Consider the following 14,636-nt stretch of genomic DNA (forward strand, 5'->3'; position numbering starts at 1 on the left):
CATAGTATCAGGAAGCAGATTTGGCTCAAAGGACAGAGCATCCACCTACCACATGGGAGGTCCAGGGTTCAAACCCAGGGCCTCCTGACCGGGCCCATGCGCAGTGCTGATGCGAGCAAGGAGTGCCCTGCCATACAGGGGTGTCTCCTACGTAGGGGAACCCCATGCGCAAGGAGTGCATCCCATAAGGTGAGCCACCCCGCACAAAAAAAGTGCAGCCTGCTCAGGAGTGGGGCCATACACATGGAAAACTGACGTGGCAAGATGACATAACAAAAATAGACACAGATTCCCAATACAAGAATACAAGCAGACACAGAAGAACACACAGTGCATGGACACAGAGAGCAGACAACTGGGGGGGGGGGAGGGGAGAGAAATGAAAAAAACAAAAACAAAACAAAACATAGTATCTAATATTGTGTGCAAGGCCCTGCACATTAAGTAGATTATATTTTAAAACTGGAAGGGGGGGGTGTTGGTTATTTTCATTCTTTAGTAAACAACAATACAGACATAAAAATTAGACGTGTGCCCCATATGTATGTGGCTAATGTTAACATTTAATAGAATTAACTAAGAGGTACTTCAGGAAATTATTCATAAAATTGACCCCTTTCCTATGTTATATCTGTTCTACCTCTAGTTCCACAGGTTTTTCCTCACCCCCAGGGATTTCCTTAAACTAGCTGTTGGGGATGTGTGGACATTGGCTTAGCTGTCCTGGAAAACAAACTTATTTATCGATCATTAACTCCTAGCAGAGGTACAAAGTTTGGAAATGGGAGGAGGCAATGTTATAATGACTGTCAAAATAGCACCAACTATTGAAAAGAGAGAGCAATAAAACAGTAAAAGTCATTTTTAAAATGGCTAACATTTCTTAAACACTTACACTACTAGACGCTGAGCTAAGAGGCCTCTTAGGAATGAGTTTATTTGATCTTCACATCTCTAAGAGGAAGATTCTTATCTATTCGCGTTATACAGATGAAGAAATAGCTCAGCTCGGAAAGGTTAAAAATGTGCCCACTGGCACAATACTAGAAAGTGGTAGAGATATAGTTGAATGCTAAGCCTAAAAGTTCCACTGTCTTGACAAAAGACTTACATTAGTTAATATTTATCAAGCACCTAATACTAGGTACTGTGCTATGTGCTTTGCTCACAGTATCACGTTTTAAGATTTTTGCCCAATCGTTCTATAGGAGAGGTATTAGTTCCTTGATCTTTTTATAGGCAGGGAAACCAATCCTCGGGGAGGTTAAGTAACTGACCCCAACATAGTAACGAATGGCTGCTGTACAGGACTTCAAATCTAGGTTATTTGGGCTTAATTACACCCTGCATTAATGCCCCGGGCACCTAGAGATAGAAAATGGAGCTACAGAACTTTTAAACTGAGATGATGATGCTTGAAAGAAGGTGGAGGAAGGTGTAGAGAAACTAGGAATCTTCTCATGTTTATTCAAACCATAGTTAATTCTTCCTTGACTCAAAACCGACCAGACATACATTCATACATGCATAAAACTAGCCTCCTTTAAAATTGTTTCCACGAGTCCACTTGACTATTACAATATTTATCAAGAAATTTAATGAAAGTCATTTTCAAACCTGTAAGGCTGCTCTCCTGTGTGTGTTCTCAAGTGCCGTGTTAGGTTTGCAGATCTCGGAAAAATCTTGCCACAGTATCTGTTATGAAAAAGATGTTTATAAGGGAAAGTCAGCAAAATTGACTTTATTTCACTCAAGCCACATCAGAAGCCAGATGCTTTTTCCTGGTTTAATTAATACTGCATGGAACTCACATGTCTTTGGTATTTAAAATTTGCAACAAAGCCATTCTGTGATATAAATAACTCCACAAACAAATATTGCCTTATGAAATCTGGTAGAATTTGCTCATCCATAAGCTAGCAATTTATGAAAATAGACTTTAGTTTTGAGGACCCCCATACTTTTCTTTTATTAACTTGGTATCTGTATCTGTACATTCACAAAACTGAACCAGCCAGGGGATTAAAAAAAATGATGAGAGTTTGTGGTTCTGGGTTGATGTAAACAGATTTCAAATGTTTCAACTCATTTTACACATCAACCCCAGTGAAAACTCTCTGCACATTGAGTGGTATCAGATCAGACAAGATTCTGAGACCTCATCCATCAAGGTATGTTCCCATAAAAGCTTTTCTGGAAACAAAGTGACATGTTTTCCAAAGAGCGGATAAATTGATATGCCTGAGTCAGATGCCACAAATTCTGAAGACAATTCAGAAATAATAAACACAATCTGTAAAAACAAAACCCTGAAAAACAAAAGATAAAACAAGTTTTACTGTACTACTGTTGAGAAACAAGATACTTATTAACTAGCTTTCTTCACCTAGCAATCTTAGTTGTCCTTCATTTCTTGCCCTTATTCTTCAATGCCATGGCAATGAATAAATGTTTGCTTGAGGACAGTAGTATTACATCCTCGGACAAAAATAATGAACTGTGAAAGAAAATTCATAATATCAAAGGGATGAGGAACTGAGACAAGTAGATAGCATTTGGAATGTTTCCAACATCATTTATCAAATCTGAATGGCCTGTGTAAAATTTCTCATTTAATAATAATTTTTAAAAATCACCATTTTTATGATTCACTAAATAAAGAGTACTTTGAAGTGCCTGAGAGCTATCATGGTTGCTATTAATCATGTAATCAAGAATAATTTAAAAAACAAACAGGAGAGCCTTTTGAAATCAGAGGGGGAATTTTTGAAAAGCCAGCCATAATTAACTTTGCAGTTACCTGCAGGTATAGCGTTCTTTTCCCTTTCTCAGGAGGTTCTCTGGCAGGGCGTTGGGAGGTGCCCTGAAGTTGAACATGGAGGGCACTGACTGTAGCAGCTCACTGGCCTCAGGTTTCAAGGCACTGAAGCTCTCTAGCTTCTCCGCCATGTTTTCAATAGCTGACATCTGAAAGGCAAATGTACAAGACCATGAAGGATCTTTCATCCGTAATAATCTCTGGCAAACCGAGAACATCGTTTCAAGGAAAGCATCAAATCTGTTGAATGCAATGGCTTATAAAGAGAGGTGGTGGTGTCCCAATATGAAATAAACCAGAGAATTGACTGATTTTGAAAACAACAATGATAAAGAAAAGTTACAAAATGCTAGATTTTGCCTAACACCTTATTTAGAGCATTTTATAACAATCTAGTAAGTTATAACTGAGCAATGAAATACATGATATAAGTCAAAGTAAATTTTTGTTAAATTAAGTGACAGTATTATTATTCTATTATAGGCAACAACAGTAAACTGGAAATAATAGAGAAAGGTCCTCTCTGCCTCTCCTAGCTGAAGAAAGTCACGGGAACTATGGAATCCCGTGAAAAGAACTCATGGTGTGAACGAATATTAAGTGTTCCAAAATTACAGCTTACACCAAATGTGTGTTATCAAGGAAAAAATTTAAATGTACAAGAGGTGTATTGCTAAAAACCTTACTAAGATCTGGACATATTGGATTTTTAAGCGGGTTCCTAAAGAATTTTTATCTATTATTAATTTATTCTGGAAAAGAGTGATTTGAAATGACCATTCATAGTAACCTATACTATTATAACATCATATAGCATAACTTAGCATCTATGTTATAAGAAAAGGACCATTAGTTTAACTATACTTAGAGAAATAATCTTGAAGAAACTCTATCCTGCTTAATTCCTCCCCTCTAACAATCTAACTTATTTTGTTTATAATCTTCAAGTTTCATCCACCTGCACACATATTTGAAAGAGTGACAATAAGTGGCCTTTACTTTTAAAAGTTAGCTTCCCCTTAATGGCCACAATTATGGAGCAACTCTCCCCTTTCCTTTGATGCTTCCCAAATGTTAGTTTTCCTCAAAGCTCACATTTTATTTGGAAGTTGTTTACTACTAAATTTTTAAATGAAAAAGTAAATTTCAAGCTATCTCGTTAAATTAATGCACCTATTAAGTATTGGTTATTGGCATGCTATGCCACTGGAGAGTTCAAAAAACTGTTAAAAAGGTGTTCGCGTTTTTGCACATGCATTCAGCACGTTTCTCGGTGAGCTGGGGTGGTAGACCAGAAGACTCCCTGCAAGAAAGGGACACTAACAATTCCAAATTCCAACAACTGGTCATCCCAACAGGCTACTCTTACTAATGAGACAGCAAGACAGAAACAGAAGTCCAATGTACAGAACTCAAAGTAAAAATAAAAGACAAAGTTTTCCAATTAAAAGAAAAATTAACAAAAAGTGTATTCTATGGACACATAGCTGGACAGAATGCCATTGGCTTCTTAAACTAGAGCAAAATCTTAGAATGGCCTAAACATGACTCTCTGCTTACAAAGGGAATATTGTATGCTTGCTTCTTTAAATGACTATTCATGTTCTACTTAGATGTCTTTCTTCTCCCTTTAGCCTGGAGCCTGCCCTCTCATTTCATGCCTGGAATCCTAATGCTAGCTACAAATTGCAACGTACAGGGTACCACTGCCAATTTGCCAAATGTCTTTCATCAAACACGTTGTGAAAAAATCTCAGAGGAAAGTCAAGATACATTTACTTGTCAGACAACAAATGTGAATGCATTGGGAGGCAGTAGGGGCTATAAGCTCAGGGGTTTGATTCATAATCACTCAGCTGCTAAAACATTCTCCACAGATGCAAGTGGACAGCACATTTGTCACTATGAAGGATTTTGACATCTACTGATCACAGGGCAGAGATATGGAATGATGATGCTTCTCAGAGAGTTTGGAGGAAATTCTGTCTCCATCCAGTCTAGTCATTATCCCCCTCTAGCTAGACCTTTGGGATTTTCATATTACTTTGGGTTTTATTTATTAAAAATCAATCCAGAAATATTTCATGATACTATTTTATTTGCAGTTATTCCTCTAATTGTTCCTTGCAGAAAATGATTTTGATATTCTACCTACCACGGAATAAATTGTTTGAGTGAAAAATGAACTCTGGACTTTAAGTTAATTAGCAGTAATAAGCAAAGGTAAGGGTCATGCTCAAATATATTTATTGGGAAGGATAGTAAGTACATGGGTTAAGATTATAAATGTTTTATTTATGTACATTTAATATTTGAGTAAAGTTTCATTATCTAGTGGTTTTAAATCTTTTGAGTGCCCGCACTGCTGACACACTCAGATTCCTGTGGTAATACATCTTATAGAAACACTTTTCCTTTTATATGGAAAATAGCTTACTCATGACTATTATTATTCTCGACTTTCATCTCTAGCATATATAAACTACAAGTCCCTTCAAGTTATTTAAGAGCAATTGGCTGTGGAGAAATGTGTCTTGCTTTAGTAGCTGCTAATAGCTCTTTTTGAAGAAAGATCACTGTGATTACTTTACCTCAAACTGTCTCGATTTGGGGAAACCATCAAGAAACGAGAAAGTATATTATGAGCTTGATGACTAAATAACAATGTTCTTAAAGATAATAGGAAAAAGAATAGGGGTTACCCAAGTGCCTCCCCTGTAAGCCACCCCTCTCTTTTGGCTTCTGGTATCAAATGAAAAAAGAATTATATTGGAGTAGGGAAAAGGAAGGTGGGAAGTTAGCTAAAGGTAGCTATTAACACACCCCTACACACACACACACACACACACACTTTCTGCCCAGCTAGCAACCACTGAAACAACATGAAAGCCATCATTAAACCCTTCCTTTCATCTTCATAATATTTGCTCTCCTAGCACTTTGCTTCAGCTGGAAAGAATAAGTTCCCCGTTAGTGCAAATAGAAGCAACTTAGACATCTGCCAATTGGGGTAGCTCAACAATCCTGGAACCATCATCAGCCCTAGTCTCTATCTTAGATTAAGGTCTTGGCTTAAGATACACTTTATCTAGTAGAGAACTCAAAAGCTCAAGTTTCTTTGCAATCTGGGTTGCATCATATGGTGTTCCTCCAGAAGTGACACGCATTTCACGGAGAATAGAACATTTTGACATTCATTTAAAAGTTTGACTTGGCATTTTAAAATCAAGATAAATTGGGTAAATGGAATTTAGCTATATATATATTTTTTCAGTTACTAAAATCCAATGAAGAGGGCAATATATGCCTCTATGAGTAAGAAATTTGCTGAGAATGGGAAATAAAGAGGGAAACATTTGGTCATATATTTTAAAAATGTATTGCCATGTGACCCGTTAATGTCATAGGCTAATCTCAAATCAGTAAATGACAGTTTTTTCCTATGGAATAGTAATTTTTATTTATATATAATAGTTGATGGTATCTGCAGCCAGATGTCTGGAAGAGGAAGTCTTTTCACCCCCCTTCCTGTCCCCAAGAGGCTATTAACTTTATACTGACGCAAACTAATATTTAGACACAATTCCCTAGCTCCTACCAAAAAATGTAGCTATCTCTCTAGGCAAATAAAGTAAGTATTTTTAAAAACATTTCAGCAGGCAAGATATCATCAACTGAGTCCTAAGCATTTAGCTTAACATTTATTATCTGGCAGTCAATAATTGATGACATAAAGAAGTTTCTCATTAAAACTATTAAAGCAACAACCTGATTATATGAAATGATATGTCCACTGGCACCATGAGTTATGAGACCTAATGTTTCACCAATTAGATTACACAACCCTTTATCATAAAATAACTAACTTTTCATAAATAACATGATGGGAAAGTTTGTAGATTTGCTATTTTTCAACATTTATTCATGTGATAATCTTGAGAAAGCTCAAAATCATGGTCATTTGGGGAAGAAGTAAATATTCATATCTTACGGTTATCTCACTCCCTGTATCACATTCAGCAGCCATGATTACAAAATCACTTAGAGCTATCTTTACCACTAAAAATTATAAGCATATATCTTTATTATCCCATTACTATCTATATTTCATGAGACGAATATAAAAACCCACTCTGAAAAAGCTGTGATTTAACAGAATGGGAGTGTGTACAACTCATTGCAATGACAGTTGCTAAGCTACTGTATTATAAGGAAAGGGAATCTAACTTAAAACCTGAATTGCCTTGGTAAATTAGTAGAAGCACTGGTCATTTATTTAGGAGGGGTAGCATCAGAAGCTTCAAGCAGCTATCAACATAAGCCACTGTAAAGTAATATGTACCTTAGAAAGGATGAGGTCCATAAGGCCTGACACGCAGGAGCTACACCAGAAATGTAGGTCAGAAAAATCAAAGGACAGCCCCATTTACCACAACTTTGCCTAAGGTAGTGTCTGTCTATCTCTCTGTCTTTCTCAATTTCTCTCTCCTGAAATACTTTAGAAATAAATGAACTTAATCCTTAAAAATCTGTCAGAAGGAGAAAAATCCTAATCCATCACACATTCTACAGAAGAGGTAAAATGGAGGGATTTCTGGAAAAGAAAAACTAACATCAGATAGAAGAAGTAGGTGAGTGCTAAAGTGCTCCAACTTAAAATATTTTTCATGGAACTATACCATGGTTTAAAAGAACAGCTAAACTACATCCTAAACTTTTGTTCATACCTCAGTAATCAGCACAGTTTTGAATGAAGAAGAGTGTGAAGAGAAGTAAAAGCACATATGCTTCAAAGAAATTTTGTGACACATTTTATTCCCATTGACCCAAGGTTTATTTAGGGGTAAAAACTAAATAAACAGTGTTCTTTGTTTCCTGAATGTCTTCCCCAATAAAAAATAAAAGCTCTCCCCTCATACCGTTTACTGACAACTGACCGTATATGGAAATAGTAACTGAAAGTGGAGGAAGTGAGAGCTGATGTTAAAAGATCCATTCACTAGTTAGATATGGATTTTTAAACATTTAGCCTTACTTCTCCAAATAGCCAGAACCAATTTCTTCCCTGGGATATATGGAAATGAATTCCAATGTCAGCTTGTGCCTTCACATAAGTTCAGGTTTTATCCTTTAGAGGGCTTTATCAAAAGCATCTTTAACATGCTGATACAGGCTCCCCAAATGGCTGTTTCCACTTAGTGACCCGTGTTGAAGCCTCTTTCAGCAGCATGCTCCCAGGTGCCCAGAAGGGGTTCCACATCAAGGCGTAATTATGTGGAATGGGTCAGATGTATAGAATAAACTTCTTTCTGTAAACAATTTGTAGCACACTAAATGCCCAATTATAAATGAAAGTATTATGCAGCTTAACAGAGCTGGAATACTGTCTGCTCAAGCCATATCATTTAGTGGAGAGAGGCTCAGAATTCCTTATGTTGATATGACATTTTAGAGTGTAAGGTGTTTTCTTTTTAATGCTAGGTTATTTTAGTCAAAAATATAAGTAAGAAACTTACCCAAGTTCTCTGATCAGGCAGTTGGAACTGGGAGCAAAATTGAAACAAAAACAAAAAATTACTTCTGTTGTCGGTATCTTTATTGCAATCCAGCCTTTGAGAAATTAGCATTTATACAAACAGTAATTTTTGACATGTAACTGTACCTTGAGTAAAAACTTTGAAAATGAAAATTAACTACTTGTATAACACTGCTGAATTTTCTATATATATCTAAATTAAATTTTAGAATCAAGGTTATAAACTAGAATTTTTTTTTCCTAAGAAAGTTAAATGCTACCTGCTACTAAATCTTAATTATCAAAGTGGATGCTTCCTTTTTATTTGTTATTAGTCACTGAGAAACAATATTACTCCAACTAAAAATTAAGTAATTTTCTTTAATTTCTCAAAAAATCCAGTCTTTTGTATTTTTCTGATGTTAATAACATTATTATGTTAATAAACTAACATCTTGTTAGGTTGAAGCTGTATCTTGCTCTTGGAAGTTTTGCTATTTTTAATAAGGAAGATGCATAGTTTTAAAGGATGAAATGTTTATCACAGAGCAGATATAACAATAAGAAACACTTGTGGAAAGCAAAACAGAAAGGCAAAAGACTTAAATGATCTTCACAATAGATAAATTATAACTTATCCATATGTCATTATCATGAAGTGATAAGACTATCACTTATTCTCAGACCCTTGGAACTTAGTAACAGAATACCCAGACACTTTAAACGACGGAAAATACAAATGAATGAGTAAAGGACAAAAGTTTAAGTAAAAGAGAGTCTTTGTTGCAGATGTACACAAAGCCAGACATTTGGAAATAAAATGTATAAACGCCCAAACATACTACTAAAGTATAAGAAAAGCAAATAAGGAATAATAGTCAGTTTTACAAAAAGTGTAATTGCCAAATGATTTCTCTGGAAATTCAAATGAGTTATTAATGTGAATGCAAAGTATCAAAATAGAAATCAGCAAAATGGACATTCTGGAGATCACACCGTAACATCATTCCCTCCATTTTACCTACATGCGGCCCTCATCTTCTTTTCAAAGTTAAATCTAAACCAAGGTACCACAAATAATTTTAAACCACATATCCAGGGAGAGCCTCTACCGTGTTTATTTTCCCTTACAGTAAGCTAATTTATTTACAAGATGGCAGCAGAACATTAAATTTGTCCTCTAGTGGCCTAATAGAATAAATATACTTCTTCCAGATCTGAACTAAGAGAGGGATTAGGTACTGAGAACAATAAAAACCTGCATTTATCTTTTAGTTTTGATGTACGTGCTTCTGTATCTTTTAAATATTTTGAATATATTTATATATTTATGTATATACACTATATATGTGTTTCACATATATATATATATATATATATATATATATATATATATTTAAAATCATTCCAAAAGGCAATAGGATGGCCTAATAATCTTTAATAAAATTTAGTAACTATTTATTGAGGTGTTCACTTATCACTGACTAAGGATTATAGACTGGGGAGAGATGTATTGGGTAGAATGCGAACATATTAAAAAATGTAAAATCATGCTTGCCCAGAGAATACAGCCACCAAACATTTATCTACATATTTGTTTATATTTCCCCTAAAGAAATTAGAATATAAGGTCTCCATTTTATTTTGATGATAACCCTGAGAAATAGAGAGAGCAGGTACTCTAATTTTGAAGATGAAGCTACAGAAGCTCAGGGACCAAGGGATTTGCTCCAACGTACTTTAAATGGAAAGTGAGGCAATGAATGGTCTTATCCAAGCATTTCTTTAGCGACGAAACCATGGTAGGCCCTGGGAGCAGAGGCAATTCCTTTTGTTTTGGCTTCTTGCTCTATGCCACCCTCATGCTGTCTAGTGAGGCTGTGCCAAGAACACAGTAGGCATCTTTCCAAGTACTCCTGGCACGTGGTAGAGTCCTGCCAAAAGAAGTGGGCTCTGGGGGTGGGAGGAGGGTATTTTCTTGGCATTCCTTTGTATTCAAAATGTAAAGATTCTGCATCCAAAAATAATAATAACTTTTCCTCATTTAGGTCCAACCACATTCTAAACACATTATATGCATGAATACCGATCCTTACAACTACCCTGTAAGGCTGGCAGGGCTACCCTCATTATACTGACTGAGAAACTAAGGCTCAGAGAGATGAACTATCTCACTCAAAACCTAAGCACTTTTGCTAATAAGTAATAAAGCAAGTACTAAAGCAGTTATTTCTGGCCCTAAATCCTGTCCAGTTTTTTCTGTTTGTTTGCTTAAGGTGCATCTTCAGGCTACAGTGGAATTAATAGACCTTCAGGAAGAAAAAAAAACCAAATTCTCTTGTAACTTCTGAATATCTGAGGTGAATTTCTGAAAGAAGAGACCTGTTTGGTCTGAGACCTGATGAAAATGCAGGATGGCCTAAGCTTCTCCCAGGCAACAGTCTTTATGCTGCTGGTATCCCAGTGATAAACAGCAATTACACTCTAAAGCAGCCATGATGGTTATAAAAATAATAAAACTTTTCTATAGGAGCAGTGCTCCTCCCCTGCTACCATGGCCCCAAAAAGATCCCTCACATAGCCCCACCAGCCAACAATGAAAACACTACCAGAACGGCCGGAGTCCATGCTGATCGGAAAGTATTCACGACCTGCCAGGCTGAAATATTTTGATTTTCATTCTTGGGTCCCCTTCTAATAGCAAAATGAAGCAATGGGCAGTCCCTGGCTTCACAAGGAAATGCCCACTCTGCTACTGTGTTCCCAAAGACAGATATGCAAAGATCTGGGGGAGTGATTTCTGCGTTTCAGGTACTGTGCATGTGCCTCATCTTTGATGATCTTTCCATTAACTTTGAGAAGATTAAAATAGAGTATGTTTTTCTCTCATAGTATTTCATGAACAAAACATGTATATATTTATATCAACTGTATGCACATGCAGATTTTTGGTAGATAAAATTATCCATCTGATATACCAGTAAATTTACCTTGCTTAATAGAGATCTTTGGGTATCAGAGGGGTGGGATCTTACACCCAACTCCCTCATTTTGCAGATAAGAAAACTAAGCCAGGCAGACTGGGTTACTCAAAGTCACTGAACCCCATTTTAATTTTTTTCCACTATACCATGAACCCATAGACCTTAATTTTGAAGTGGTTAATTATAGACTTTTAAGATTTTCATAATATGAAAATAATCTGATTGTTGTAGTTAAATCTATATAAATCATATGATTATAAGCATTCAGTTGTAATTGAAAAGGAAGTTATCAAAGAGATGTACACTTCTGTGTAATATCTGTCACAAAATGTACATTACATTCAGGTTCATTAATCTATGAAACCTACAAGAGAAATTCATAAACAGCCTAAATATAAAATATGAGTACCTGATGAGCATTTACCATTTTAGAACTTGCTTCTTTTAATTATGCAAATGAAAGCCTTCCTTAGCCTTCCAATATAAAATTAATACTACCTAAACTGCCAGTAATAAAAATGAGGAAATATGACCAATGAGGAGTTGTTATATTAGAATATTTTTATAACCTTGAATACTAAAACATATATATTCTCTGTTTGAAGTAGGTATATAATTCCAATAGAGTGAGAATTTTTGAGAAATGATAGGGACCTCTAATTCAAGAGACGGTGTTTCAGCTCTCATACTCTGTTCAGAAACGTTGTAAAAGTGAAGAAGGAGGAACAGAGAGGGAAAAAATTCATATAAATCTCAAGATGATTTAATTTCCTCTTAACTGTCTGTAAGACAGCTTACACAAACCTTCACTAATTTTATTAGGAAAGCAGCATTTTTATTTTGAACAAATTGCAGTTGAACAAATTACTTTAAACTTTTCAAGAATTTTCATGGAAATTTTGCTTACTATCTATAAAGACCAGGACTTTTATCATTTAAACAAAAACATATATAAATTGAAAAACATATTCAAGATGTTTATATATTTGCTCTTTCAATACGATGTTCTACATGTTGGTGGATATGTAAGTCAGTTTTAAAAAAATTGACCAAATGTGTAAAAACATAGAGATGAACCAATTAGATAATACTGCTTTGTATTTGCCTTGTAATGAGAAATCATATATATTTTGATAAATCAACACAGCTTCATTCAGCAAATAGCTCCATACAAAGTGGTAAATTCTTGTACAATTACAGAACTTCGCTGGAATGCCCAGTGGTCTCTAGATAAATTCCTTCGCCCTCTATGGTAACAACTTGTCAGGTAGACTCATTTCCTGTTTTCATCTAAGCACTAAAAAAATATGACCTTCAAGAATTTGGGACGAGTCACAGTATGATCTGTTTCTTAGTATCAGTAACCTTTAAATAGAAAAGACAACGCCAATATTCATTTGCTTTTCTGAATTTTGCTCAATCCAGACTGCATTGTGACGTAATAAGCAGTTACCAGCAGACAATAATTTAAAACTAAAACCATGACACTTTACACAGGGATCGATTACTTTTTTCTTTTAAAAAGCTTGGATTTTAATTCTCCTAGAATTTCCTGTGTTGTTCCACATCAGCGTCATAGGAAATCCTAATGTTCTCAAGATTTCTTTCATTTCATTGCACCTGCTTTTCAGGATCAACAAGTTAGTTTACAAGCTCGAAGTCTCAAACTCAGAATACTTACTTGAGGGTGAAACAAGAATCCAGGAGAAGGTCTCAAGTATTTCTCTTTTAAAGCTTCAAGTGGGTCAGTTAGCTTTCTTTTCTCTACTCTGAAAGATTAAAATTAGATTTGCTGGAGATGAATTATTCTCATGTATTACTCACTATATAACCACTGAAATTTAAAATGGCTAACAATAAGCAAATGGTAGGTTTCTGGGAAACAAGCTAATAAAAATACAAAGAAGTCTGTTCATTTCTTAAAGAACACACATGAAACTCCTCGGTGCCTGGAGAAAGATGGCCATTTACGATGGAAAGATCCTATTGAATTCCTAGTAATAAAAATGGGAAAATATGACCGATAAGAAGTCATTATATTGGAAATATTTGTCACAAATTAGTTACCTATTTCAAATATAAACAAGAATGCTTGGTAGTGTTGAAATCATGAGGATGTAGCTAATTTTGGAAAATCTAGCTATTTTCTACCAAAAAGGTATTCCCCCCAATAGACATTATATTTCTTCCATATTTGCTAATGATGAAAGGGGACTTTCCAATCACACTGCATACACTGCTAGCCACACTTTGAGGTCTTGGCATCTTCCTTTGAATGCCACTGCTGATAGACAGGGAAGTTCACAGGCGTGTGATAAGGCATGGATGAGGAACATTTTGAAGTTGGGGAGAGAAGGATAAAACTTATCTATATGTCCTTTCTTCTACTTTTGAAATGTTTGTCATTCTAATTTCTGTTAAGCACATAGAATAACACCATTAGGTGAGTTAGTTTCTTTTACCATATATTTGAAAACTCTTAAATGAGTACACTTTAAAAATAGAAAAAAAAAAAGAATACAAACAGCTATTTCTTGAAAATATGTGGTGTTTTGCATACACTATTTCACTTACTGAGGTAGAATATATTATACCCATTTTATGGATGGGAAAAAAAACCTAGGATGTGGGAAAACAGATTTCAATCCGGGTATGACTTCAAAACTTGGGTTTTGGCCTTTCAAAAGTTTGGTGAAATGACACGTCTAGGACATTAATTGAGCTGAAACACCGGATGGAAGATGGAGACTAGACTAAGTGAGCAAAAAACGTGAGGTTATGCAACTGTTATATGTAGGAATCAGAAACCCATTGCCACTGGGAGGCTCTAAGAAAGAAAGTCTGAGAAATCATCAACCCAGAGATATATCACAGAGTTGGAAATACAACCATACTGAAAGTGTGTAACATACAATCTACATACAATAATATGGAAGATCAGTTTTTCCTTCTCTAGTGATGGGATTGCCATGGGAATTAAGACATAGCAAGTGAGGGGGGAAAAAGTGCCCACACATCGCTGTGAGATATTTTTATATTGTCCTTTTTTACTCCCCTTGTCACAAATGGGGTAAGCCTTCATATTGTTAATGTATTGTAGTTAGATAGGTAGAAGAAGAATTTTTAAAAAAATTTTTCAGTTCTAGTATCTATTAAAAAATAGGAAGTCAATAAACATTGCTGATTGAAAAAAAGCACAAAATCATCTCCTCATAAAAGAGAATCAGCCAAAATATGCAAACACTCTCATCTTAAATACGTCCATAAAAATTAGTTTTTGACAATGTTCAAAACGTGAATGAGAACGTAAATGTGAGAA

At 35.3% G+C, this 14,636-nt stretch overlaps 1 protein-coding gene across 12 annotated transcripts in view; it reads right to left on the bottom strand.

Annotated features, from left to right (window-relative positions):
* The window catches only part of MECOM (MDS1 and EVI1 complex locus), a 573,098-nt gene that overhangs the window by 16,090 nt on the left and 542,372 nt on the right, over window positions 1–14,636 (bottom strand). For 6 of the 12 annotated variants that reach the window (XM_012527080.4, XM_004447937.5, XM_012527085.4 and 3 more), the window contains 4 exons: window positions 12,999–13,086; window positions 8,335–8,361; window positions 2,801–2,967; window positions 1,618–1,695 (listed from right to left, as the gene is read on the bottom strand). In XM_012527080.4, coding sequence (XP_012382534.1) covers window positions 1,618–1,695; window positions 2,801–2,967; window positions 8,335–8,361; window positions 12,999–13,086 — 360 coding nt within the window. The remainder of the gene's footprint in view (window positions 1–1,617; window positions 1,696–2,800; window positions 2,968–8,334; window positions 8,362–12,998; window positions 13,087–14,636) is intronic. The other 6 variants (XM_004447938.5, XM_023590259.3, XM_023590263.3 and 3 more) reach the window with 1 other exon arrangement.

Source organism: Dasypus novemcinctus, chromosome 4 (assembly GCF_030445035.2).
Source record: "Dasypus novemcinctus isolate mDasNov1 chromosome 4, mDasNov1.1.hap2, whole genome shotgun sequence".
NCBI classification, from domain to species: Eukaryota; Metazoa; Chordata; class Mammalia; order Cingulata; family Dasypodidae; genus Dasypus; species Dasypus novemcinctus.